Source organism: Penicillium subrubescens (assembly GCF_028828155.1).
Source record: "Penicillium subrubescens strain IBT 31985 chromosome Unknown utg000001l_segment0_segment0, whole genome shotgun sequence".
NCBI lineage: Eukaryota > Fungi > Ascomycota > Eurotiomycetes > Eurotiales > Aspergillaceae > Penicillium > Penicillium subrubescens.
In genome coordinates this window covers 2,555,336-2,582,448 of record NW_026643151.1, presented here as the reverse complement: position 1 = coordinate 2,582,448, position 27,113 = coordinate 2,555,336, and the positions used below count along the sequence as shown (strand labels likewise).

The following is a 27,113-nucleotide window of genomic DNA, read 5'->3' as shown; positions in this document are numbered from 1 at the left end:
GGGCGATTCCCGACTATCGATAAGCCGGAGTGGAAGAACACATGGCATTATCGTTTATTTCTTATAAACTCCGCGCCAGAGACCAAGGGGGATCCCCAGTTGTCATTCCTTTACAAGCCGGTGTAACCATTTTACACCCAGTCCGTCTTTTTTATCTTGTTTCTTTGTTTCAGTCTCGAGTCCGAGTTCGACTTCCACACAGCCGTCGCAATGGGCCGGCAAAAGCAAACCACGCCGCTACAGCGCAATCCCTCGTCCCAGTTGATGCATACTGTTCCCGACGAGTCGGAACCATCGCAGAAGCAGGCAAATGGAGATGCCATTGTGCATTCAAGCGCTAACGGCAAAGCCTCTGCCCAGGTGGCCGCCGCGCCGGAACCAGAGGCCGATAGCCCTGGCTTGATGCAGCTGCTCATCTGCGTCCTCGGTATATACGCAGCCTTGTAAGATGAATACCAACATGGGATGTGAAGGCCCTAGTGAACAAGACTGACAACCTATCTAGCCTCTCATGGGGTGTCCTCCAAGAAGCCATCACCACCACAAGCTACCCCGTGCGCGCGCCAACCGCCGCCGAACCAGAACCGCCAACAGAGCGCTTCACATACTCGCTCGTCCTGAATACTATCCAGTCCACCTTCGCCGCGATCACGGGCTTCCTATACCTCTTCTTCTCCACACCAAAGGGCCAAAGTGTCCCATCCATCTTCCCCACGCGCCGCATCCTCTTCCCCCTCCTCCTCGTCAGCATCTCCTCTTCCCTAGCCTCACCCTTTGGCTACGCCAGTCTCGCACACATCGACTACCTCACCTTCATCCTCGCGAAATCATGCAAACTCCTCCCCGTCATGGCCCTCCACCTGACCATCTTCCGCAAGCGCTACCCGCTATACAAGTACGGCGTCGTGCTACTCGTCACCCTCGGCGTGGCTACCTTCACCCTCCACCACCCCGGCACGAGCAAGAAGGTCGCCGCCTCAGCGGCGAAGCAATCCGGTTCGTCGGGGTGGGGTATATTCCTCCTCTCGATTAATCTGCTTCTAGATGGATTGACGAATACCACGCAAGACCATGTTTTCACTTCGCCAAAGCTATATACAAAATTCACCGGCCCGCAGATGATGGTCGCGCAAAATGTGCTATCAACAGCCCTGACAGCTGCGTATCTCCTGCTCATGCCGCATCTGTCGCAGAGCGGGATCTTGCACAACCTCCTCCCCATCCCGATTCCACCATCCACGGAGACGGAGCTGTACTCTGCCATCTCATTCCTTTCGCGTCACCCAGAGGCATTGAAACATGTCCTTGGCTTCGGGGCGTGTGGTGCAGTTGGCCAATTGTTCATTTTCTATACGCTGTCGCGGTTTTCGTCGCTGCTTCTTGTGACGGTTACTGTTACCCGTAAGATGCTTACGATGTTGCTCAGTGTGTTCTGGTTCGGACACTCGTTGAAGCCGGGACAGTGGCTGGGTATTGTCCTGGTCTTTGGCGGTATTGGTGCTGAGGCGGTGGTGCAGAGACAGGAGAAGAAGGCGAAGGAGAAGGCGAAATTGGAGGCTGCGAAGAAGGTGCAATAGATGGGTTTATACTGTGGATTGTATTTTTGTTTGTCCTGAATGAACGCATTTTCCGACAGGAATCGCTAGAATTGAAATTAAATATTCATCGTGTATCATGATCAGTGTTTTGCGAAGAGATATACGTAACTAAAGCTGGAAATGCCATTATTCGGTCATAGAACCTGGTATCATTCAAACCCTACCCACTCAGGGTATACTCCATGGATCAACATTACATGAAAAGGGCATCTCTCAGCCCTGAATCTCATAATGAGCGTCTGAAATCACTTGCGTCCCTCCACCATGATAATATGATACCCAAAGCCCGTCTTCACCTCCTGATACTTGGGTTTCGCCGTGGTACTAGGCTCCAATTCAAAGGCGATCTTCTCAAAGGCCGGGTCCAGGTCACCCCTGGTCTTCCAACCCAATGAGCCTCCTGTCATATAATACGTTAGCAATGCATATTCGTCAAGCTTATTTGAGCATATCTCCATTGAACCCAAGTATATTGAACATACCCTGCCGCGCCTTATCCTCTGAAAACTCGCGAGCGACCTCGTCGAATTTGGTGCCATTACGGAGTTTCTCCATGGCTTCTTCTTTTCTGGCGTGCTTCTCGCACTGTGTAGGCACATAGTCAGTGATTATTGCTTTTCTTGTTTTCCAGTCTCTTGAGGATATCACACTATCCCCAGTAAACAGGGACCACATTTACACCTCAATAGAGAGAGATACAAGAAGAAACAGTAAATCAAAAGTTGAAACTCACTAGGATATGCCGCACGTTGATAGACTGTGCGCCCTTGACTTTGCTCTTGTCATCATTGCCAGCGTCCTTGCCCTTGCCTTTGCCTGCAGCACCTTTCTTGTCGCCGCCTTTGGCGTTGTTCTTGGGTGCCATGATGTAGGTGCTAGGTGGTGGTGTGGTGGTTTCAAGACAAGTTCTCCCTTTCTTCCTTCAGATCCTTGGATCTTGAAAGTGTGTATTAGTCCTTTGCCTTTTTAGTCTTTAGTTTGGACTGGCGTGGAGAAGGCTGATGAATGTTTCCCTCGTGAGGTTCTGACGATGTGGGGCATGCTGCCTCAGGCAGCATGGGCGTGTGACGTGGGGGACTTTGGATTATTTGACAAGTCATCATGCTTTACTTAAAGTCTTTTCTTGCATTTTCTGAGAATTAATTGACTATCTTTGGCTTGAAAATTGAACCTGCTCTCTTCAGCTCATGTGATAGGTTGAGGAGAGACATTTGAACTCTCTTCCAGCCGATATGCCTTGGGATCTGGAGGCGGCGCGCATTACTGCTCTACCGGACGATGCATTCTACATACCGAATTTTATCTCGAAGGAAGAGGAGCAGATCTTGCTTCAGAAGGTGAGTCTTACTATTTCTTATCTCCAATTGTCTGCGATGTACCGATCCAAGTATTGTATACACCCAGCACAGATATAAACTCCCCCGTAGCTCCATCATCCCCGCACCACCCAATCCTTCTCCTCCTCATCCTCAATCCAGAGATATTGACTGACTATAGAAATGAATACTAACCACCTCTCTTCCATTCTCACCAGATTCAATCAGCCCCCCTCCCCCGCTGGACCCATCTAACCCACCGCCGCCTCCAAACCTGGCCCTCGTCTCTTACAAAAACAAACACCCTCCTCTCCTCCCCACTCCCACCCTGGCTCACAACACCCATAATCGACCCCCGCTTCAAAGAACTAGGTATCTTCGCCCAGTCGCCGCACACAGCACCAAACCATGTCCTGATCAACGAGTACCATCCCGGTCACGGCATTATGCCGCACGAGGATGGACCGGCTTATTATCCGCTCGTGGCCACTGTGAGTCTGGGTGCGGCTATTGTGTTGGATATTTACGAAAAAGACAAGGAGAAAGACGATGGGGGCGCGGAGAAAGAAAAAGAGGGAAAGGCAGAGCCGGAAGCAGACTATCTTCGAAGTCCACGGTTCCGGATCCTCCAGGAAAGAAGGAGTTTATTGGTAACGCGGGGCAAGATGTATACAGATTTTCTGCATGGGATTGCGGAACGAGTGGTGGATGGGGATTTGGGGACCGAGACGGTTTGCAATTGGGGGTTGTTGGGGGAGAAGGATGGGTTTATGGGGGGATCATACAAGAGGATGACAAGGACGAGTTTAACGTATCGGGATGTTTTGAAGGTTGCCAAGGTTGGGAATACGTTCAAGTTTTTGGGGAGAGGTCGTGATATTTGATATCTTCTTTGTTTTGTGTTTCTTGTATGTTATACCCTCTGCTTTCGCGGTGTGTTTTGATACTTTGGGACAGATGGTTTGTCGAGATAGATGGAATATCATTCTCATGTATCACCTCAAATCATTTCAATGTCCAATGTTAGTTGTCTCCACGGTTAGTAGATATACGGAATCATAAGCCATCGATCTTGCACCGCCTCCCGGCCAAACTTTTGCATATACCACTTCTTGGTATTGTGTGCTGTCAATCCCAGGTTGACTGCCACAAGGGCCAGACAGCTCAGCATGGTCTTGTTGACCACCTGGCCGGGTGGTGCGGCGAGGTACGTGAGGGATAGGTATATCAAGCACTCGGCCCCGTAGTGCGGGCACACGATGCCGCGGAAGATTGGATGATCTGGGAGAGTGTATTTCTTCAGGGAGAAGAGGAAGTGGTGGCAGTCATGCTGTAGACCGGAGGCGATGAGGAATAGCGGGACGCAGATGAAGGTTCGTGCAGTGGGCGCGTTGGTGAATTGGAAGTCGGCGAGGGTGAGGGAGCGGGACAGGATTGCGCCTGGAGAGGAGCTTGTTAGAATACTTGGCTTGGCTTGGATTATCCTGTTTCCAACTCGGGCCCTCGCTTTAAGAAGACAAGAACATCGGTTCGAATTAGATCTCCATACCTGATCCCTCAATCCAGATAGCGATGCCCGCAGCAAGATAGAACCCCATTCCCAGCACCCAGTGCGCAAACGACATCTTCGACGAGGAAGGCTTCGCAAAGATGATGCACTCCCATAATCGCCGCGAACCCTGAATGGCGAGGAGTATCCAGCAGATGAGCACCTGTGTAAGCGACATCGACTGCTGCAAATGCTCCTCACTGACGCGGGACGCAATTGCCTCGAACACGCGCCCACGCCAGCACAGCTGGACTGCCCAGAACACCGAAGATGCGACAGACGCAATATAGAACTGGATGAAGTAGCTGTGCGGCACCTGCCAGGTTGCGAGGTAATCGAGTAGCCCCGAACTTGAGGCTTGAGCTGGTGGACGGGATCCGGCGACAGGCTCGGCGCCTGTCGCGGTCGCACGCGGGCCATAAGTGACGAAACGGTCGCGCAAAGCGGAGGGAATGCTGACAGAGACTGCCTATACAATCAAATACCAAAAGAAGAGAGCCTGGTTAGCTTATCCTGGTGAGGGGAGTGGTATGAGGGCTGGTCGCCGCGCGGTGGCCGTACCGTGGCGGCAGCGAGGAGGAAGAAAGCGCGTAAGGCGTCGATGGCATCCATGTGTGCCGCCTCCAGAGCAGAATCAACATGCGCGAGGAGGTCCATTGCTGTTGCAAAAGGTCCTTGCTGATGTGAAATGGAATAGCGCAGAGTCGAGTACTGTTGATCGAGCGTCAGCTTGTCTAGGCAGAAAGGAACCGGAGCTGAGCGGTGGAGTCGAAGGGTCTCCGCTGATCCTCGGGGGCCCCGACAAGCGACACCTCTGGCCCTCTTGGCTAGTTCTGGGTGGATAGCGAGGCCAGGTTGAGCTTCAAAACCAGAATATATGTACAGGGTAGAGAGAGCAGGGTACAAGTCTGGTGTACCAGGATTCTCGCCTGGAATAATGGGACTGTCAATCTTGCAGGTTGAGTCTCTTATCGGAGCTTTCGCAAGCTCACTCGTCCGGGTCACTAGTGAAATCCGATCCAGCAGGTTCCAAGTCACGCTAGATACAAACAGGGTTAGTTAGAGAAACCGGCCACCAAACAGAAGGGGTGGCTCACTGGCTCAACTGCTGGTGCGACAAACCGAATACGACCAGGTTTTGGGGGGCGCATGCTGAGTGGCCGCATCGAGGACGATCGCCACACAAGTGGAGCCTGCAAGTTTGCTGAGTTTGCGTCCGGAATGGGGGCAGAGGGAGAGAGGGAGAGAGAGAGAGAGAGAGAGAGGGGGTCGCAAGCAGAGAGGGAAGGCGAGAGATGAAATGAGAGATAAAAAGAGACGAGTAGAAAAAAGTGAAAGTTTAAAATCAGTGAAGAAGTCGATGGGTGCGGATTTCGACTGTCTTGTTATTTGTTAGCTACACTCCATAATCATCTTCAAATTCAGTTCCCCCCTAATAATTCTAATAATCCTAATTCTTGACTTGCATACTACCCTCCCATACCAAGTATGGACTGGACGGTAAAAGCCCGTAAGGACTAAACTGGAGGCAGGCGTAACTCTCTCCCTCTTCCCCCCTAAAACCCAAGTCCTAAGCCAAAATGGCCAAAGAAGATTAGTTGGACGATGATTCACCGCGCCCACTCGATCTGCCCTGCCCCCCCAGTCTTCCTCTCTCTCTCTTTCCTCCCAACTTCCTCCTCTTCCTCTTCTCCATTCTTCCCTCTCTCTCGCTTCATCCCCTCTTTCTCTTCCTTTCCCAACCTTAATCATCCCTCCCCTTCGACTCTCGACCCTCCACTCGACCACTCTAACTAAATACCGTCCCGTGTTTCAACTCTTCAACTAGTGGCCACCACCACCACCACTTCTGCACCTCCACCGGTCGCCTTTCACTCGCCTCCCATCCCACACAGTATAATTACTCGTTTGGGGTACTCGCACCTCTCTATTATCGACTTGCAAATTCTGTGACTCTCTTCCAAACCTTGGATTGTTAGATCGTCCTCGCTTTGTGGCCGTGATCAGCGCCTGCGTTCTACTGCTGGCGTTGTCGTCCCCAAGTTCGGTCGTTCAGACCTGTCGCGTTCCTCCCAAAATGACGAGCGGAATTCTCCCTCATCGAGTGCTATCGCTATGAGTGATGTCGACGCGGTTTCCCTCCCCGCTGCCCTAGATGTCGGTCCCAACAACACTCTCGCGGCGGTGAAGACGGATGGCGATGCAGACACGCGTCCATCGGGACGGCCGTTGTCTCCCAATCGGAAGGACAAGGCTGCATCTCCGATTCCTGCTCCTACCGCTGCCGTAGCTTCTGCTTCTGCTTCTGCCTCTGCACCGGTAGCTGCATCGAATTCGACTGCTTTTGCTGCACCCGCTTCACCCCGACGAGAGATCGCTGGATCGCATCCGGTGGATGAGGAGGATGACGAGCAAGGTCCGCCTAGTCCCAAGGCAGACTCGGAAGCCGAAACGATCATTCAATCCGGTCGAGAATCTCTGTCACCAGAGAAGAAAAGGAAACACATCAGACATGATCCCAATCGCCAAGGTGTTGATGGGGTGGATGGAACCCAGCGGAAGAAACCGCGCATCGATCATGACCGAGAGAAGCGTGCTCCTCGGTCGCGGAGCCCGCGGGACAGAGCTGGCTCACCTCCATCAGTTGTGAAAGTCGAGAAGGTGGATGAAGTGCCATCAGTTTCGGAGGATGTAATGGAAGAGAGTGGTAGTAGCAATGATGGCCCTGAGAGACCGCGCAACTACCGGAAGCGCAGTTTCAGCGACAGTGTGGATGAAAAGAGGGAACGACGCCGCGACTCGACTGCGCACGCCGCTCGCGATCTCAAACTTCTCAACCACGCTCGCCTTTCCCGGCCGTCCGCCAGTACCCGTTCGGTGTCGCCTGGTCGACCCTCCCACCATCGGTCTGCGTCCGGCTCCCATCTGCCCGGAAAGAAGAAGGCTCCTACCCCTCTCCTGACCGGATTCCAGCGTCAAACCTCCGAGGACCGACAATCCACCTCTTCCTCCGCTAGTGGCTCTCCGCTTCCCAGTGCCCACCTGCGAAAACTGGGATCTGGAGTGGGGGCGTCTGCTTCACCTGCGAAGCATATGGGCCCGAAGAAACTTCGCGATAAGAGTGGTCGCACTCCTCTTGCACGCGCATGCGCGGATCGGAAGTACGACCAGGTAGTCTTGCGCTATGGCGAACGCCCGGAAGATTTGAATGTCCCCGACAATGCTGGCAACACACCTTTGCAGGTTGCGTCGCTCAACGGCGAGGAACAAATTGTCAAGTTCCTGCTGGATGCGGGTTGTGAGATTAATACGAAGAATATCGACAAGGACACACCTTTGATTGATGCGGTGGAGAACGGCAATGTAGAAGTCGTGAAACTGTTGCTTGAAGCAGGTGCTAATCCTCGGACTGTGAATGCCTCTGGAGATGAACCGTATGAGTTAGTACCGACCGACCTCAAGGATGATGAGTATGATGAAATTCGAAAGATGCTCGAGGATGCCAAGGCGAATTCACGCCCTGGTCGACGGTCCGAAGAGCAGCAGGCTGGTCCTGATAAGCCCCCACGGTCACGCCGGGCGTCCGTGGCCAGTCCTTCACGAAGTCCACCACCGATGGCGAGCACAACGGGTCGCCGCAAGACTGGTCGAAGCGAAGCAACCCGGAATGACCTGCTATGGACACAGCCAACCTCTGAGAACTTGCGCGAATTTGCCGCCAAGGGTGATGAACAGGGCGTGGTGAGCATTTTGAATATTTTGCAAAAGGCCGACAATGCGTCCCTGATTGCTGCCGCCAAGGGAGGCCACTTTGATGTGCTGTCTCTCATGTACGCCATCGGTGACGCAGATGCGGATCCAAATCCATTGCGCGGATCTGGCCATAAACCAGGCTATAACACTCCGATGCTCGCTGCCATTGGTCGAGGCAACATGGACAACATCCAACTCATTCTCGGTCAGCCTGGCTTTGACCCGACACGTCGACTGTTCGAAGATAAGACTTACTATGAACTCTCTCGATCCCGCCAAGGCGAGAATTGGGAGGAAGAATATGATATCTTAAAAAAGGCATATGAGAAATATCTGGGCTTAGGAAAGGGTCGGAAGGACCTCTCGTCTCCACGACGTGCCCGCGGCAAGGACAAGGAAGAAAAACGTTCTTCCCGCCGGGAGTCTTCTTCGCCCGTGACTCGCACGAAAAAGCTCAACGACAGCAGTCCCAATGCCAATCGTCAACGCTTCCCCAAGGATCAAGATGCCCTAAAGGAGAAGCGCCGCGAAGAGAAAAAGGCCGCTGCTGCAGCCGAAGCAGCCAGTGGTCGCTCAAAAGCCAATTCGCGGGATGCACGAGAGAGCCGAGATGCTCATGACCAGGCGCTTGCCAGCTCTGATCATGATTCAGGTCGACCCGAGCCCAAGAAGCCCAAGGCAGCCCCCTCAGCACGGAGGGGCAGTGAGTCCAGTGGGGTCGCTCGAAATGATGAGGTTCGCAAGAGACGGCTGATTGCTGGGCGTCGTCCCCAGGATGGCGATCGACGACCCAGCCTCATCTCCTCCGATTCTCTGTCTGGCCGAGAAGAAGCTCCCAGGTCTCACGACACCGCTCCCGACTCCACATCATCTCTCAAGCGCATTCGAACCGATACTTCTCCCGAAAGATCACGCTCTCGTGGTAGGGATAGCGATCGACTGTCACCAGAAGCGCGGAAGAAGAAGCGGCGTGTATTGGCGGAAGAAAAGGCATCAAACCTGCCGAATGGGTCCTCCCGGAAAGCAGAAGACACAAATGGAGACAAACCTCAACATCGACGGCCGAAAGAGGAAGCCTCACAAGGCACTGATCCTGCCCCACGCAAGTCAACTGAGGCCTCACAGAAATCCGAACTCTCATCTCACAAACCGGACTCTTCTTCTCTACCTTCTTCGCAGAAGTCGGTCGATTCCGAACCGACCAAGAAGAACGGAGACGTGAAGACTGAAGCCCCCGAACCCACCACCAATTCCATACCCGAGGTCTCGACTGACGCTAAGCGAGCTGAAATTGAGGCAGAGAAGCGTCGACAAGCCGAAGTGAAGAAGGCGGAAGAAGAACGTCTTGCTGAGGAGAAGCGCCGTGAGGAAGAAGAGGCTGAGCGTGCTCGTCTAGCTAAAGAAGAAGCGGAGAGAGCCGCTCAAGCTGCGCGCGAGAAGGAGAAGGCCGACGAAGAGGAACGCAAACGCAAAGAAATGGAGCAGCGCCGGGCCAAGCAAGCTGAAGATGAGCGCCTCAAGCGACTGGAACAGGAGCGGGCTCGTGTGATCAAGATGCGCCGGGAGCAGGAGGCTCAGGAGCAACGTCGTCGTGATGCTCTGCCTGGTCGCTTGCGTGCCTCTGCCAACTTTGTGGGTTCCAACGACCCCCGAGCACGGAGTCACGCATGGCTCAAGAACTTCATGCCCCTGGTTACTGTTGTCACCCGACAGCTCGACCCTGGTTGTGCTGGTGATGTGGCGGATGAGAAATGGATCCCGAACTACTTGGTCGCTCCTTTGCTGGCTACCAATGACCTGCAACTCTCTCAATGTAAGCTATTCACCGGTTGAACAAAGATCTTTCATGTCTTTCTGTTATTAACATCATTGTCACAGATGCCAGCTGGGAGAAACGCAAAGCAACCGCAACCCAACGCATGAACCTCTGGCGATGCACTCGTCGCATGCTAGTCTACACCGACGATCCCAAGTACTACAATGCATCGTTCGGGGATGTGATGCAGTTGGATTGCGAGACAAGACCCAAGTATTTCGACATGGAACATGTCTTCTGGATCAGAGTAAGTTATCGTTGGCTCTCGATAAGGTGATGATGCATCGGCTAATCTTCTTGCTAGCTCTCTGACTTCACGGACCTCGTTCCACACATCCCCCATCTCAACGGCCTCGAGCTTGAGTTCGTGAGCATGCATCTCGACCCAGAGCCCTCCACTGGAACCTCCCACCAGACCAATGGCTCCGCGCCTAGCACACTTGCCGTAGGAACCAATGGCATCGGCGCCCTCAATGGCCACGGCGTTGGCTATCCTCGACCCGGTACATACTTCTAGTTTCTCGCTTCTATGTCCCTTTCTTTGCAGCCTCTTTAGCTAGCTTTTAGGCGCTGGCGCGATTGGCAGAACTTCAGTCGGTAATGTAAAGGCGGAATCTGATTGTACGATTATGATACCTCTTGCGTTGGTGTAACGAATCTATTTTTATTCGGTAGCTTGAACCCGAACCTGGCGAGACCCGCCTCATTTTTTTTTATTTTGTCCTTGATTGGTAGAGTAGATGAATTTCCTAGGAAATAGTATAATATCCCGTGCAGACAACGAAGAATCATGTGGTTGTTTGGATACTTCCGAATTAGGAAAGTGGCGGATGCGGATCCTATCACGTGATGCTGACATAATTGTAGGGCACACACAGCCGAAAGAGTCCAAATCCCCACCAAATTTTTCCCAGTGCTAATTCCAATCATTCATATCCAACTCTTCGAGGATAATTCGACATTTAAATCGAACATACCTGCACAACAAAATGGTACGCTAAATCCCGAGCCTACACGCTTTACCAAACCACCACTCGCAAATGGCACATACGATATGAGGATCTGAAATTGAATATCGCCGTGGACGGACACCGGTGTCCCCGACACCTCACCGTCGCATCTGAACTTCAAGCTTGGATGTTTGGAAAGCACAACGGTGTCCTGCGATACTCAAATCCAATCCCCAATCGTCGCCAGCATACACCAAACCTCCCAATCGAAACTACAAGCTAACATCTTCACCTACAGTCGGACGGAGAAGAGATCCAGAACCCCCCCGTTGCCGCCGATGAGGTCGAGGTTTCCGCCGACGCTGGCTCCGGCCAGATGTCCGTCCTCGACGCTCTGAAGGGCGTCCTCCGCATTTCCCTGATCCACGACGGTCTTGCCCGTGGTCTGCGTGAGGCTGCCAAGGCCCTCGACCGCCGCGAGGCTCACATGTGTGTCCTCAACGAGGGCTGCGAGGAGGAGGCTTACAAGAAGCTTGTTGTTGCCCTTTGCTCCGAGCACAAGATCCCCCTTATCAAGGTTCCCGATGGCAAGATGCTCGGCGAGTGGGTCGGTCTCTGTAAGTTTTTTCCGTGATGAGCTATAAGCTCTGTTTGGTTGGTTGGAGGGACATTGGTGTGCTAATGGTTATGTGACAGGCACCCTTGACCGTGAGGGTAACGCCCGCAAGGTCGTCAACTGCTCTTGCGTCGTCGTCAAGGACTGGGGTGAGGACAGCCAGGAGCGCTCCGTCCTCCTCAACTACTTCCAGACTGAGCAGTAAATGCGCCTCTAGTCCACTACCATGGATTAGGTCGTTGCTGTCGGTTCTAGGAGGGATGGACGTCATCAGGTGTTCGCTTGACGAGTGATATTCGCTAATGGGCGATTTGCGGAGGATTCTTGGGACTATTTCAACATTTGGTTTGGCCGCTACGGCTAGTTGGACTTTTTTGTGTGGTATTCCTGGGATTCTCAGTGTCTGTTAGCGGACTCTCTGTGCTAGACCCGTTTGCTCGGGTGTGGTGCTGTGGCATCTGGGCGGCCTTTATCATCTACTGGACAAAAACACGATGATGTGATGACAAATTTTCTCCCTCCGTTGTAAACTTGAAGCTATATATGAGTAGTAATGGGTTGTCGCCTAATTGTAATACCCTTGTAAATCCATGCTGTACCTTCTTGGCTCGCAGCGGCCATGTCCATCATATGGAGTCATCAGTCTCCCCACATCTCGACAGATATTACTCGAAGCTTGTGCTCGCTTCAGGGGGTGGTCAACGGCCATGACGGAGAGTAGCTCGCTGTACTTGGTAATCGTGCATTTTAGAGAGTAATCATTCATGTCCAACAGCGTTGACTTTGATTGTACTTTCTGACTTGCTGGATACACGAGTTTACAATAGTGCTGGCTATAACAGCACAGACAAATTCTGTTCCATTCCCACATTGAGTAGAATGAAGACTAACTATGGTCTTTGCACTTTTAGGTCTTATCCGTGGTTGTTTTCATATTCATCATTATATCATTCCTGTATCAAACTATTCTATGAAAATGCAAATGCCCTCTATTAGTCCAGTATCTATCAATTAATTTCCATCAACCATTGAGTGGGGAAAATTCATCAACCAAGCCAGTACCTCAAACGTCCTGTTCAGTGGTAGGCTTCTTCTTCCGAATATCCTTCCAACCCATTCCAAAAGAGAAGACGAAAGCCACCACTCCCATCGCAGCAACCAAGTAAAACACATGATCCACACTCTTTGCATAAGCCTTCAGAACCCCGGGGAGGTTCTGATCAGACACCACATCCCGTATACCAGTGGCACCCGCAGCAATAACGACCTGTGCACTGACGTCCGGTTCATATTTGGGAATCAGAGTTTTGAGACCCGTGGAGAAGATCACGTCTGAAAATGTGAGGAATACTGCGCCGGAAAGGGTCTGAGTGAACATCAGGATCGACATGGCGATTGATATTTGGCTGGGTGGTAGTGTGTTTTGGACGGCGATGATAGGCTGTGTAAGGACGAAAAGTTAGCAGGCGCACAAAAGTTGTTGTCAAGAGACTCTTACAGTCTGGAATCCAGCTCCACGACCGGCTCCTGCGAGGATTTGATATCCAACCCATTTTCCAGTAGCTGTGTACGGGGTCAAAGTCGATAGGAGACCGCCGCCAATGGAAGTGAGAATTCCCGAAGCCACAGCCCATGGAAGATAATATCCCATTTTCCCAACTGAGTGTTTGTCAGTGTCTGCACATAATTTAGCTTCAGATAGCTCAACAAGTACTACTCACTTAAAGCCCCTGAAGTGACAGCAACCGCCAGTTGAGACAAGATACTCGGCAGAATATACACACCACTCATCATGGGCGATTTGTTCTGAATGGCCTGGAAGTAAACGGGAAGATAGTAGGTAGTCGACAAAGTGATGGCAAAGATCGACATCATCACCAGACAACTCGACCAGACCTTCCTCTTTGCTACCATGGCCAGAGGAATCATCGCTTTATCGCCTTGATAGTATTCCCACGCTAAGAAGAGGATGAAGATACCGCCTGCTCCGCAGAAAAGGCCAATGACGGTTGCGCTGTGCCATGGCATCTTGTTTTGACCATAGTCGAGGGCGAGGAGAAGCTGGATTGCTGCTGGTGCGAATAGGACAAAGCCTGTGAGGTCGAGTTTGTGGGTTATAGTGTTGAATACTTCTTTGAAAGGTGGTTTAGCTGCTTGGTCCGGGATATCGATGAAGACGAGGAGAAGGGCGACTAAAGCACCGATTGGAAGATTGATGTAGAAACCTGGTAGACGGATAAATGAGTTCCTTTTTGCTCTGTTATGTCGGGAAATGAAGGGTCTGACGTACACCATCTCCAGGTTGTGTATTCGGTGAAGGCTCCTCCTAGAAGAGGGCCTAAGACGACTCCAAGTTGACAGACTAAACAGTGATGTTAGTCGTGCCATACGGCGTTTGTTAGGATTAGAAGTTACTTACATCCCATCATCATTCCAATGAGAGCTGCGATAATTGTTAGCTGATGATTTGACTCATGGCATCGGCAAACGTACGCGGCGACTTATGAAGAGGAACCGACGACGAAATAATAGTCAAGGAACCATTCATCAATCCTGCCGACCCAAGCCCCGCCACTGCGCGAGCAACGATCAACATCTTCGAGGATGTGGAGAGACCGCAGAGGAGCGAGCCCAATTCGAAAATGAAGAAGAATGACAAAAACGCCCACTGCTTTTGAATTAGCAATGACCATTACCAAATTCATCCAAAAGTCTTACTTTTGTGCGGAAGTTGGTATAAATCTTCCCGGCTAGAGGTTGCAAACATGCGCTGGGTGCTGTGTTAGGCTATTACAGGCGGAAATCATTCAGGATATCTTACCTAGCAATTTGATATGAGCTACCATACCAGCCCAGGTCCTCCAGCGAATGAAATTGAGTCGTTATCCTGGGAATGGCCTAAGGTAGAAGCGTCAGAACGACTGGGAGGATCCATAGATAGCCAACTCATGGGATAACTTACAGTGACAATGATAGAAGTATCGAGCAGAACTAGGAACGCAACCAGAGTGACGCCCACGACCACCATTCCAAGTTTGAAGCCTGTAATATACTCCCGCTCTTCATTTTTGGTAGACTCTTGTACTAGTTTCGGATCCTCATCTGCGGCCTCACCCGTCGAACTGGTGTCCGACCTAAGCTCCTTTGAATTTGCCCGGGCATTTGATTGCTCCTCTTTTGTCTGGAACTCAGATTCCATTGGGGGCTTTTCAGACATCTTGTTGTTGGGTAGTGAGTCAACTTACCCAATTCAACGGCTAATAGAACTGAAAAATGGAGAATAAAGTATTACATTGAAAGTCAGCTACACATCTTATAGGGAAAATAATCGGCGATTGATCCTTAACTCCATCGAAGCTAGTGATCAGATAAAGAGTCATAGAGCTATAAAACCCTTAAGTTTTTACAGGGATTTACAGGGATCTGGTGTCGTTTTAGGTAATTCGGAGTTATTCCCTACTGTTTATGGCCATAGTTGGAAGGATTCGGTGCTGTCGTGCGGGGAGTTGGTAAATCCGAATCCCGAATCCCGGCGAGGCTCGCATTTTGAGGTGTCAGACGCGAACTTCTCAGATTAACAAAGTACATAATGAAGGCATAGGATGATAGGTGGCTCAGTCGTGAAGAGATGCTATTGGCAAATTCCAAGCACGGTTCTCGTATAGCAAATGTCGTCCATTTGTCGTCAATACGAGCTGCCCGTATGATTCCACGACTATGTAAAGGTGGCCGTCGGACTCGGGGGAATAGAGAGGGCATCGTTGTGTCTGAAGGTTCCTATTGGTCAATGTCAGTGTAATGGAGCAATTGCTTCAAACACGAACTTTCAATGCGGCTTTGCTATTCAGCCGGATGGAGCAGAGGACTGGATGTTCTGTCTGACCTTACATTATTGTACTCGCAATGATAGTTTTCCTGTTGGATCTATTCCGCTCTGGGTATCTTCAGACTGTAGGCTCCATTATTAGAGCTTCGTTATTGGGCCGGGCAACAGGAGAATTGCTTAGTCACAGCCTTGGCTGACTGAAGTCGATCGGATTTCGACGTTTCAATCCCGACCGACTCGTCGAAACAAGCCTTGTTGCTCGTTGAGTGTTGGGGATTTCTCTGATCTTTTACTCTTGTTCTATCGGCAGCGGCTATATGATCTAGTGAATCCCTAGTGGCGCTCGATACCCCAAGTCCACCCCCTTCTTGCGAAGTCCTGCCGGTCGGATATCGGAATGGCGTCCAACCAACTCCAAAGTGGGACCCCTGCACCCTATGGCCGAGCTTGCATCAACTGCTCTCGTGCTAAAAGCAAATGTATTCTCCTTGCTACTGGAAATGGCTGCGAAAGGTTTGTAATAAAGTGATGACTATCAAAGCCTGGTCAACTGATACCGTGTAGATGCCAACGGCTAAGTAAAGAATGCCGGCCGTCGCCAACTGTTCGAAAGCGAAATGGGCGCTCTTCTGCTTCCAGAACGGCCCAGCTAGAAGCCAAACTTGACAGCATTGTATCACTGCTCCAGACTAGCGGAGCGCCTACCGGCATTCCTACCGACTGGGAAGCCACATCGCCAGCCACTGGCCAACCTACTGCGCAAAGCCAAGCCAGTACTTCAGCATGTAGCTATCACTCTGAGGGTATTCCTACCCCTCCAGCAACAGCGTCACCACCACGAGTCAGCAACGCCATAGAAGATCTTTGTACTGCTCTTCCGATTGCTCCGGAGACGGCTGAACAGACTCTCAGCTTCTTCCGAACTGAGAATATGAAATATCTCCCTTTCGTGCACATCCCTTCGCATGTGACCTCTCAACAACTACGGCAGGAGAGGCCGTTTTTCTGGCTATGCATTATGGCAGTTCTGACGCCAGGGAGCATTCAAAGGGAGTCTGTTTTCTTGAAAATCACCGAATTCATTCATCAAAAGCTACTTGTCGATGTTGCACCAAGTATGGACATGCTGCTTGGGATCATGACTTTTATATCATGGTAAGTCGGAACAACTTCCCCACGGTCTAAGCTTGTTATGACACCACGTATTGATGCTCAATCACATACAGGACGACCTACTCTCGCAGGCCATTCCTCAACTTCTATGCTCATATAGTCATGGGCCTTGTATGTGACCTTGGCATCAACAAACCAGTTCCTACAGAATATTCAACAATGCAAGCCTTCAAGTCTGCCGTTGGCTTTAAGCAAAACATGCCAACCACCAGAACCATGGAAGAGCGAAGAGCTGCGTTGGGTTGCTTTTTGATTACCTCGAGGTACGTGAGAACTCGTGTCTACTCTGGCATTGCACGAGGCGATTTGCTAACACTTGTATCTAGTGTTGCATTGACAATGTCTAGAATCGACGCTCTCAGATGGAATCCACATATGGAGGAGTCCCTATCCGTTCTGATGAATGCCAAGGAATGCCCCGAAGATGAGCGTCTGGTCTCACTTGTCAAAATCCATTTAGTCATGGATAAAGTGTACCATCTACAACGTGATGGAGACAGTCACCACCCATCTACCTTTTATACGAAGGCGTTCCAATCTCAGCTGGAAGCCGTCAAGAGCTCAATACCGAGTCACCTACAAGAGGACAGTATGTTTGGCTCTCCTTCCTCATAACGTGACTATTGCTGACAGCGTTGACCAGCCTCTATCCTCTTTTACCTTGCAAATGCTGAACTGGTTATACATGAGGTAGCCCTCCGAGCACCTTCAACCCCCAACTCGCCTGAATTGCACAGACTAGAAAGTCTCTACACATCTCTACACGCAGCAAAATCCTGGCTAGATCTCTGGCTCTCCGTGCCCACCGAAAAATACATGGGCGTCTCCTTCACCATCTTCTTCCAATTCTCCCGCGCTCTTGTCAGCTTGTATAGACTTTCCATCTTGGAAGATCCCGCCTGGGACAAAGCCCTTGTTCGAAACACAGCCAATGTCCTCGAATATCTCGACAAAATGGCGTATATGATGAAGAAATGCGCAGATCATCTCGCAGTCCCCCATCAGCCGGAATGGAATATTTTTGAAAAGGGAAAGATGATGGTTCAGTGCATCAAGGAAGGATGGGAACCAAAGCTCATGGAAGTTTGGTATCCGAGTTTACCCTCCAATGGTGTTGAGAATACTCTTGATCCGCCTAATCCTGCCATCCTCGCTGACATTCTGCCGATGAATGGGTTTGATGATGCGTGGATGATGGAGGTGTTTGGTTCAATGTGATTTGTTGGTGCAGCTTTGGTCTTCTTACGCATTTGACTGTTTTCGATCGTGATGAGTTCGACGGAAGCTGTCCACTGTACCATAATAACAATCTCCAGACATGATAATCGGCTGAGGCTAATCGCACGCCAACTTGTGCTTTCGCACGACAGACTATTCCATTTTCGGATACAGTGGAGAACAGGTAGACTGGATCCTTGATATCTAGACTAGGGAACCCGCTTTACAGGTAGAATAAAGGGACCTGTGAAATCGACGCCGAAAATGACAACCTCTGGCGCCAGAAACGGCCGCCTTTCCACCCGTAACTTTGGACGGCGAGCCGTTAAATTTAGTTATTTCATTAGTAATGTTTATATTATTTAATTTTAGTAGTAAACAATTTCAATTTATTGAAGAGCACTATCAAATAAGTTATTTCGATACTTATTTAGTTGCTTGACCACCCGCTCTATTTTACTGTCCCCCTTGCCCCCTATTCTGCACCTAACCAGGACTGTTAGTTATTATATTCTTGTCCTGCTGTTGACGCTCGACTTTAACGATTTTTCCCCTTGTTTCTACTAGCGACTAAACGACGCCGAAAATAGTTCCCTCTATATTTTAATCTAGGGCACAAATTCTAGCTCATTTCCGTCTCGTTTTATTGTAACTCCACCACATGGCAAAGATCTAGGAGAAATGACAGACTTTCTTCCGTGACTAGATCACTTAATAGCTTGCGCAACCAACGTTGTTTGAACTGCAAGGTTCATTACAGTATCTGACCATTTTTCACGCACCTGGCCAGCCAAGTGCCTCATATACATTATATGCTTTATTTCACCACTAAGGCGTTCAAAAAAGCACCATGGAAGGAATTTTTCAAGACCAGAACTAGTAAACGGGGCTGTACACACATGTCTCAGTGTAATAAATGGTGTTTTTAATTGAGAACGCGGGATGGGAATTGTTGAAAAGTAAATCAATCATAATAATGTGGCAGAGCTGCTTAGTCGCAAGTATTGTCCTTCAGGATAAGGAAGAGAGACCCAGTAGCTAAGGATCAAATGATTCCAGGAGCTGAACATTAGGACTGATATTCAAGGGTCTGACGTGTCCCTTCGCAACGACAAATCCACTTTAAAAAAACCCTCAAATCCGCACGGTCTACGGTGTCTTACTGTAACATTTCTCACACATCTCATTTGCAATGGAAGATCCATTTGCTCGTCACAAGTCTCTGACCATGGCATTGCAGTTTGCTATTTCACTCGGAGATAGCTCTATGTCGAGATCCGTACTTTCAACAGGACCATCCAAGTGCACGGCACTGGGTAACTGTCGAGACTACCACAACTTAGTGTAACAAGACGCCCTGCGGGCACTTAACGGTGACTGAATGTCGTGCTTGAGGATATTGATATTCTGGGCATGTTAGAGTTGCCAGAGACTTTGCCTATTCAACCATCATACGGATGAGTGCTTGCATCCCAGTTTAAGAGACCCAGCACAGGAGCTTTAAATCTGCACCAGGGGCGCAAGGCTCTGGCAAGGGTGTTGGCAGCCTTGGATGATGGTCGCCTCATTTCGGAACCGAGGAAGTCCGGGATACTGCTTTGATTAGTGGCGCTGTTACTCAGGAAGTGGCTCCTGTGAGCTGGCTCAACGAAACGCAAATTGTCGCATGATGAAGACATGTTTTCTAAACTCAGACTATCTGCACGATTGACTAAAAGAGCCAGAGCTTTGTGGTGATGTTCAATGTATTGATTTGTTGTAGACTTACGAATACCATGGTCCGCCCGACGAAGGGTTCTATCGAGAGAAGCAGACCTGCCTGTGATAGCTTGAAAGGAGGGAAAACTGTGGCCCGCGTGTTCTAGGACATATATGCAAAGATGTCCTTCAACTACTTCCCTTTCAGCTGCAATGCTGCCTCCTTCCAAACTCTCCCTGCGCTCTTTTCCTTTTCTTCTATCCCAATACAGTTCCCGTTAAATTGCTATCCTGTCGCAGTACGCGCTGGTTCATCGCCCCGTACAATCCTGCTAACTTCACCACTAGCCCTGCTCCCACGCTCGGAATAACTCCTTGCATCCCCGTCCTATTTGGATACTTCCTACAGATCAAGGCAAAGCAAAAAGATGCTAAATTTATGTAGTTGACTTATTGAATGATATTATTTCCGAAAGCATACAGAAATTGATAGATAAGGCTTCATAAAGCACAATCTTTCTGCAATGTAGAGGCCTATACCTTGACACCCTATCAGTTCGTTATCACAGGAGTGCTGCGATCCCAAGTGCTCTTCTCAACGGCATCCACCAGACACGCCGCCACACTAGCCCTCGAGATCCCCCCCCCAAGCCCGCGAAAACACCGAGTCCTTTCCCGTCGTCGCCAAAGAACTGAACGGGCGCTTTTTTCGCTTGAGTGAGTCTCGCGGCCCTGAACAACACGAATTTCACTCCACTCTTCTTGAGTGTCATATCGACTTGATTGTGGTCCTCAAACAAATGCTTAAAGCTTGTTCTGGAAATTGCGAATCTCATAATCACAGTGATATTCGGGAAAGAAGACCCAACTCCAAATGAAGACAATGTGGCAATCTTGGAAACGCCATGCCTTTCCATAGCAGCGATGAGGTTTTCGTGCGCGTTCGTCATGACTCGGGTCCCCTTTACTTGCGGAGATGCAAGCGTGACGATCACGGCGGTTGGGATATCGCCTTGGACTGCGTTGAAAGCGCTTTCAATGTTCGAAGGCTCCAGTGGTGTGCCCTTTACGATGGTTAGGCCTTCCTTAGCTGGAAGTGCGGAGGGATTCCGAATCAATGCCGTAATTTTGTGGCCCCGCTGCAATGCTTCGTCGATAACAAGACGACCAGTCTGTCCATTTCCACCAATAACAAGGACACGCATATTGAAGATGTTGTTGCGCTATGGTAGGATGCTGACTTTGTTCCCAACTATAGGGTCGTGGTTTGATTTAGGTCGTGGTTTGATTTAGGCCGTGGTGCAATGCTTTAGTGACTTTAACCTTGAAATCAATAGACAATGAACTAGATGCTCTGGAACGACATACAACTAAGAAACTCCCGTCAGGTATATATAGCTATGGTATAAGCTCTAGTTGGAGAGGGTGTTCGGGCTGATTCAGCGTAAGGACTTGCTACAATAACCTTGCAAGGTCTTAGGCATATTACAAAGCCTAGATAGTTCTTGCTCAGCTACCGGAAGTAAATGACGCGTACGCTGTTGCCTTATCAAATATACCTGTTGCGGCCATCTCTGTAACGCGAAGTCCCTGTGGTCGATCGGGAATCGCTAAAAGCTAACTACGAATGTCCGTAGAATTACAAATCCGGATGCTTACAAAGCGGGGACATTAGTGACGTTCACGACCTGGCGCCTAATAGAGCCTCAGCCCCTATCACACAGGTGCGGGCGAATCCCCCTGTGCACAACCAGTTCGAGAGAGAATTTTTTCCCTTCACACAAAAACAATCTCCTAAAGCGCAAATTCATAATAGGCCTATTCGTCCATGGCATCATAAAATTTGTGTCGAAACATGGAGAAGCTTGCCGACCGTATGATTCTACTCCGTCTCGCCTTTCTCTGATGGCAGCTTCGCGGTTGTGGCTTTGGTTTGTTTCTGCTTACACCTTCTCTGTGCCTGCTAGCCACTATATCTCTCGTGCCCCGACCTGCCTGTGCCGACTAGGCTGCCTTGAGCTTTCCTTTATTTATTAGTTAGTTAATTAATTGGTTGCATGCTTTGAGACGAAGAACGAGTGAAGGGGTTACTACCCTGCGCGAGCTGCCCGTAAAGTTTTGCTGCGTTCGTACTATAAGATCGGTCTAAATTTCGTCTCTCCTGCCTAAAGGCGACATCTTCTTGTTCGTTTGTTCTCTTGTCCCCGTGCGCGAGGAAGACTTTCTTAGCATCTTTGCTGGCAATATTCGCTTTTTGACAGACGTAAGCGTTACGCACGGTATCGTTCCTAGAGGACAACTACGTGCCTCTAGGTCGACTGAAGCATCTCTGGTATCGCCCTGACTGCCCCTTAGATTGAGGTCAGAGATATACATAGGCTTACAGAGCACTTCTATCAGCTCTTAGAACCTCTAAGCAGCATCTCTGATAAAAATTTTTTGGGGGGGGGGGGGGGGGGGGTTGCATCGGGCTGAAAGCGAAGGCGTAGTAGTTGGTAGGGGCTGGAGTGAAAGAAGGGCCAGGCAATAAGTGCAAGGTAGAGTGTGAAAAAAGAAAAGAGCTTAAAAGGGCGAGGTCGGCGGCATAAAGGAGAGAATACGGTGTTTTAGGGTGCTAAGCTAGCGTAAGGATATACTCTATAAGTCAGGATAGAGGCGGTTCGTAAACGATGTGGCTTTCGTGATGGCGAACTTGACTCAAGTCCCTTCAGAATTTGTCCTGACATGCAACCTGGATTGTTTCTAGCTACTTGACGCCTGTCCAGAAGAGCCTCGAGCCAAGCCGTGAGGAGGATGGAATTTAGATCGCGGTTCGGAAACGATGGAGAGCGGTTCGTGGAGATTGACTTGACCCAAATCCCTTCTGAATTTGTCCTGACACGCAAACTGGGTTGTTTCCGGCTACGTGACGCCTGTTCAGAAGGCCTCGAGTCAAGCGACGAGAAAGGGACGGAATGTTGACCGGAGTAGGATTGTGGAGTGTGGTTCGTAAACGATGTTTGGTAGACTGGTTTGACTTAAGTTTCTTCTGGATTTGTCCTGACACGCAAATTGGAAAGTCCAACTACGTGACGCCTGTCCAGAAAAAAAAATTAAATGAAACCAGGTGGGGGTGGATAAGACGTAGATTGATGAGGTGTTGGTGGATTGATGTTTCTTGCAGGGATCGGATAGCTTTATTGAAGTCCAGTCTGAATTTATTCTGACACGCAAACTGGGATTCCAGCTACGTGACGCCTGTTCAGAAAGAGAATTGACTCAAGCTTCAAGAAGAATGCAGAACCGGATATTCATGGCCGAGAGGATGGTGAGAAATCGTTGAGGTGCGTTGTGCACGGAGAATGGAGGAAGCAGTCGAGTGTGTGGGTTTTTTGGTTTGTTTGTTGAGTTGGCTGTGGAGTTTTGGGTGATAAAGTTCTGTTTTTGTTTGCGTTTTTTTCCTGTTTTTGTGTGTCAGCATGGATTCATGTTGAAATTTATGACTGACCAAGAGTCCAGCGAGACCAAAGGACAAGGTTGCAACCATACAGAATGGAGAGGTTTAGCGAGTCGAAAGGTGAAGGAATGATGGTTGATCTGGAGGGGAACTTTAGTGAAGAGTGGTCATTGAATGAGAAATACTCACATCTTTTTCAACCATCGAGCCTGGGAAGTCCAAGCCGAATGAATGATGGCTCTGTGGTTGATGAAGGAAGATGTGGATGAAGGATGATGTTGAAGGATGATAAAGGATGGTGAAGGATAGTGATGGAGTATGATGATGAAGTGTGATGATAAGTGTGAGGGTGAAGTGTGATGATGAAGTGTGATGAAGGATGATGGTTGATGTGGATGAAGGATGATGAAGTAAGGGCCAAGTGATGAAGGGCCGAGAGGAAGTAAACATGTCACGAGGTGGAGGTGTTATGGAGTAGACATGTCTCAGTGAAGTTGTGTCTTGATGTGGACGTGTCATGGTGTGTATGTTTTGAAACGAAGTTCAGAGGACTGGATGCCAGATATGAAATCATTTCTTGAAGGAGACAGAATCAAGACGACGTCGAGAGAGGAACGACATCAGAGAGTCTTGAGAGGAAGAAAAGATATCGTGAAGAGAGAAGAAGGGACAAGAGAATTACTTGAGAGACCCAGTGGGAGAGAAGAAAGAGGATGAAGACATCTCCAGGGCCAAGGAATATTGTTCGAAAAAAGACATGATGTCTGAATAAGGTTGAGGTCTGAATAAGGTTGAGGTCTGAATAAGGTTGTGGGTCAAGGCCAGTAGATGGAGAGAGCCAGACCAGGGTGGGAGTCAAAAGAAGGTTGGGAGATCAGTGGAGAAAGTGGAGAAGGAATATGGGAGTTGAAGAAGAAAGCAAAATCTGGGGAGGGCTGGAGGACTGGAGATATTTATACTTTGGGGTGATCGTGCCTTCCTTGTTGGGAGGTTGGGTGCCTCAAGGCAGCATACCTTCCTAGTTGGGATATGTTCTGCCTTGCGGTCCTGGAATTGGCAGAATTTGTGGAATTTGGGGCAAGTAATACCGCCATAAGCGAAATTCAATTATGTGCAGTGGTCTGGAAGTTGTATACTGTGTACTTTAGAACGAGATAGACTGTATTCTCTAGCTGGAACCAGCTGATTGTATCCGCTTGAGGGCATCCTTTTGCAGCCCTTGAACAATATCCCCAGCATCTGCGACGCCGTGAATCAGTCCGATAGAGGCCCCGGCATACGTTGCAACACGTCCCTCGAGTCCCCAGGCGCTATCACCCTTCTTCACAGCCTCGTCATGGAGTACTTTGAGATCATCAAATGCGGTGCCTGCTTCGTGCTCAATGAACGACTTGTTGATGATCGTCCTGGGGCTGTACTCGGCTGGCCACCCAAACGTGCCTCGAAGATGGTTATACAGCAGTGTCCGTGTCGTGTTGGCAGCCCCATCAGAGGCTCGTACAACCTCGTTCTGATATCCCCTGCTAATTCGTGCCTCGCTCGCAGCCAGGAATCGAGTCCCCATAACCACACCCGAAGCACCGAGACACAGCGCCGCTGCAACACCTCGTCCATCGGCAATGCCACCTGCTGCGAGCAAAGGGATCTGACTACCTTCCATGGCATCTGCAATCTCTGGGAACAAAGCCATGAGGCCCATCCCGTCCGTGGCCCGTCCGTGGCCACCAGATTCCGCACCCTGGATGACAACCACGTCGGGTTTCTCGGAGTTTGTGAGGAGCTGTTTCGCCTCCTTCAAAGTGCCGATTTGAATCCAGATTTGCGTATCCGGGGATGCCTGTCTGATTCGGCGAGACCAGTCGTCGAATTCCTTCAGGCTTTGCTTGGGAGCGTACAGCCAGGCTGCACAAGGCTTGTAACGTCCGATGGCAGCGACAGCGATGTCAATGTCGTCTCCCCACAGCTGATAGCCAATACCGACAGGCAAGACAGAATTGGTTGGCGATAACTTGTCGAAGACGGACGAGGAACCCCGGGTCTGCTTCACTAGCTTCGATGCTTGTTCAAGATCGACCTCGGTGTCTTGGGTCTTGGCTCCGGGGCCAATGAATCCCAGTCCACCTGCTCGGGATACCGCGAGGGCCAGAGCTGGGCCAGACATCACGCGCATCGGTGCGCTTACAAGGAAGGGGCTAGTGGCCCAGGAATAACGTGATAACAACTTGGTCGCCATTACTAGTCTTTCGAATGATGTTCAGAGAAGATCCCTAGGGCTATTAGGTGCGAAATTGACCGGTGTTATTTATTTTTGTCATTTGAGTCATGGAATTCAGCTTACTGAGCATACCGAGGCATGGAATAAGTTCGTGAGTAATACAGTCCGTGTTAGTCCCCGAAATAACCTTCATTGCGGTTGACCGGGTTCCATACCATGACGTCTGTGCCCGCTAAAGCCGCAATACCCGCGGGCCGCAAGATCCACTTTTCGTCCCTCCTCCCGAACCACGGCCAAGACCTCATAGTCCCCTCAAGGCCCCATTAGAATGGATATCTCTGGATACACCGAGACACCGAACTCTCGTCCGAGCATCGTCGAGGCCACTGAAGCCAACCGGGGTGAGCTGGTGCGACATTTTGGGGCCCGATTACGGACCGCCTTTCTCAGGAAGCTTGGCCTCGAGGTCGGAAGTAAGCCCTTCAGATAGACTGCCGGAATGTATAAATGATCTACTTTGTTCTTGTTGAAGTGCGTGTTAAGCTTCTGCCGCTGTTAGGACAACCGTGTGACTCATATATAGCGCCCTTCACTTCCTTAACATTCGCATGCGGCCAGTTTATGAAACTAATTAATAACCATGAGCTACGATTCACAAGTTAACAACTAACCAATCGACTGTAAGAAAGTAGATGCTCTCAGATTCTTTGAAAAACTCGATGCTATCGGTCCTATGAACGCTGTGTTGTCAGAAATCAAAGGCCACGATCACTCACTCACTATTCCGCCGTCTGCAGCACAAAGACAAGCATGATAACATGGTCGCCGGAACATATCTCGAACCTCATCGCGATGCTTTTCAAGATAGTCCGCGAAATTGGTCAACCAAATTGGGTTTTTCTTGAGCTCCTGAAAGTTGACTAGATAGCCAACCTCATTCATCCACTATTGTGCATATAGTCTGGGGTCGCTCTTAGCGAACGAGAAATCGCTGGTTATCTGCTTACGCAAAGGCCTTCCTCTCTGCGACGACGATCTGTGCGTCTGCGGCGAGTGAGAATGTGACACTTGTTCTGCTAGACTGTCCGTCACTCAGATGTCTACGCCGAGAGCTCCGGAGGAAGGTCGGCGGCATTTCAACCTTACTGGGAGGATCTAAAGATAGGAAAGCTGACTCCCAGGGCAAGACGGCGGAGGCTGAAGTACGCGTCAAGTTGCTCCCGCTGTTAAGACAATCTTGTGGCTCATAGATAGCCCCCTATACTTCCTTTTATGGGGCGAGTCTTGGATCGATCTAACAAAACCAATCACTGTGAATTTCGTTACCTGAGCAGTACGAATGACTATCTTAATACAATCAACATCCACCACTTAGATTGATTGAGAAACATCAACATGTCCTAGTGTAGGTTGCGGTCAATGCGCAGGGGTTCAGGAGATCCGTTGGTCAGTCTGGGTGCCAAAGGAGACGAGAAGCCTTTGGAGGAGGAGAAAAAGCCATGAGGGGAATGAGGGGCAAAGTATGCAACACGTGGATGCCAATCTTGTGAGGCGGAAGGACCGTTTGGGAGAACCTAGTAGAATAGTAGACAATACAGTCTACTCTCAGCATTCACTGGCGTAGAGGAAAGCTGGGAGGCAATAAGTTTGATTTTGCAAATCACCTAGAGACAGGATAGCTGATCCTGGATCGGGAGTTTCACATGGCAGAAATCGGATATGAGGGGACCTAACAGAAACAGCAAACCACGGGGTCTGCTCTCAAAATTCGCTGGCGAAAAGGAAAGCTGGCAGGCAGTGAAGTTGATTTTGCAACTCACCTGTAGAAGGACGGAGGATAAAATATCGAACCATCAGGGATTCAGGAATCAGATCTGAATTTTGAATATCAGAGGAACTTTGAGATGAAAAAAAGCAGACACGGGGGCTACTCTCAGCATTCGCTGTCG

At 49.9% G+C, this 27,113-nt stretch overlaps 10 protein-coding genes across 10 annotated transcripts; 5 read left to right on the top strand and 5 right to left on the bottom strand.

Annotated features, from left to right (window-relative positions):
- Positions 1–210: 210 nt before the first annotated feature.
- On the top strand, positions 211–1,577 carry N7473_000864 (UDP-galactose transporter HUT1; the record flags this gene model as incomplete). Its single annotated transcript, XM_057146804.1, has 2 exons — positions 211–443; positions 506–1,577. The coding sequence occupies 2 exons, from the start codon at positions 211–213 to the stop codon at positions 1,575–1,577; spliced, it is 1,305 nt and encodes a 434-aa protein (XP_057014690.1).
- A 266-nt stretch (positions 1,578–1,843) lies between these two features.
- N7473_000863 (peptidylprolyl isomerase) lies at positions 1,844–2,463 on the bottom strand (the record flags this gene model as incomplete). Its single annotated transcript, XM_057146803.1, has 3 exons — positions 1,844–1,998; positions 2,081–2,183; positions 2,332–2,463. 3 exons carry the CDS (start codon positions 2,461–2,463, stop codon positions 1,844–1,846), a joined length of 390 nt encoding a protein of 129 aa, XP_057014689.1.
- Positions 2,464–2,830: 367 nt separating this feature from the next.
- Positions 2,831–3,798, top strand: N7473_000862 (uncharacterized protein; the record flags this gene model as incomplete). The annotated part of the gene is made up of 2 exons (XM_057146802.1): positions 2,831–2,935; positions 3,133–3,798. The coding sequence occupies 2 exons, from the start codon at positions 2,831–2,833 to the stop codon at positions 3,796–3,798; spliced, it is 771 nt and encodes a 256-aa protein (XP_057014688.1).
- Positions 3,799–3,953: 155 nt separating this feature from the next.
- On the bottom strand, positions 3,954–5,120 carry N7473_000861 (putative 3-oxo-5-alpha-steroid 4-dehydrogenase; the record flags this gene model as incomplete). Its single annotated transcript, XM_057146801.1, has 3 exons — positions 3,954–4,354; positions 4,464–4,932; positions 5,025–5,120. The coding sequence occupies 3 exons, from the start codon at positions 5,118–5,120 to the stop codon at positions 3,954–3,956; spliced, it is 966 nt and encodes a 321-aa protein (XP_057014687.1).
- Positions 5,121–6,578: 1,458 nt separating this feature from the next.
- On the top strand, positions 6,579–10,549 carry N7473_000860 (putative histone deacetylase complex subunit (Hos4); the record flags this gene model as incomplete). The annotated part of the gene is made up of 3 exons (XM_057146800.1): positions 6,579–10,029; positions 10,095–10,279; positions 10,337–10,549. 3 exons carry the CDS (start codon positions 6,579–6,581, stop codon positions 10,547–10,549), a joined length of 3,849 nt encoding a protein of 1,282 aa, XP_057014686.1.
- A 472-nt stretch (positions 10,550–11,021) lies between these two features.
- N7473_000859 (40S ribosomal protein eS12) lies at positions 11,022–11,803 on the top strand (the record flags this gene model as incomplete). The annotated part of the gene is made up of 3 exons (XM_057146799.1): positions 11,022–11,024; positions 11,281–11,599; positions 11,679–11,803. The coding sequence occupies 3 exons, from the start codon at positions 11,022–11,024 to the stop codon at positions 11,801–11,803; spliced, it is 447 nt and encodes a 148-aa protein (XP_057014685.1).
- Positions 11,804–12,661: 858 nt separating this feature from the next.
- On the bottom strand, positions 12,662–14,815 carry N7473_000858 (MDR family MFS transporter; the record flags this gene model as incomplete). Its single annotated transcript, XM_057146798.1, has 7 exons — positions 12,662–13,039; positions 13,097–13,257; positions 13,320–13,823; positions 13,889–13,960; positions 14,018–14,041; positions 14,092–14,266; positions 14,561–14,815. The coding sequence occupies 7 exons, from the start codon at positions 14,813–14,815 to the stop codon at positions 12,662–12,664; spliced, it is 1,569 nt and encodes a 522-aa protein (XP_057014684.1).
- Positions 14,816–15,821: 1,006 nt separating this feature from the next.
- On the top strand, positions 15,822–17,815 carry N7473_000857 (transcription factor domain-containing protein; the record flags this gene model as incomplete). Its single annotated transcript, XM_057146797.1, has 5 exons — positions 15,822–15,937; positions 15,989–16,579; positions 16,651–16,860; positions 16,924–17,186; positions 17,241–17,815. 5 exons carry the CDS (start codon positions 15,822–15,824, stop codon positions 17,813–17,815), a joined length of 1,755 nt encoding a protein of 584 aa, XP_057014683.1.
- A 2,261-nt stretch (positions 17,816–20,076) lies between these two features.
- Positions 20,077–20,718, bottom strand: N7473_000856 (NAD(P)-dependent oxidoreductase; the record flags this gene model as incomplete). The annotated part of the gene is made up of 1 exon (XM_057146796.1): positions 20,077–20,718. The coding sequence occupies one exon, from the start codon at positions 20,716–20,718 to the stop codon at positions 20,077–20,079; it is 642 nt and encodes a 213-aa protein (XP_057014682.1).
- Positions 20,719–24,117: 3,399 nt separating this feature from the next.
- Positions 24,118–25,119, bottom strand: N7473_000855 (nitronate monooxygenase; the record flags this gene model as incomplete). Its single annotated transcript, XM_057146795.1, has 1 exon — positions 24,118–25,119. One exon carries the CDS (start codon positions 25,117–25,119, stop codon positions 24,118–24,120), a length of 1,002 nt encoding a protein of 333 aa, XP_057014681.1.
- Positions 25,120–27,113: the final 1,994 nt, after the last annotated feature.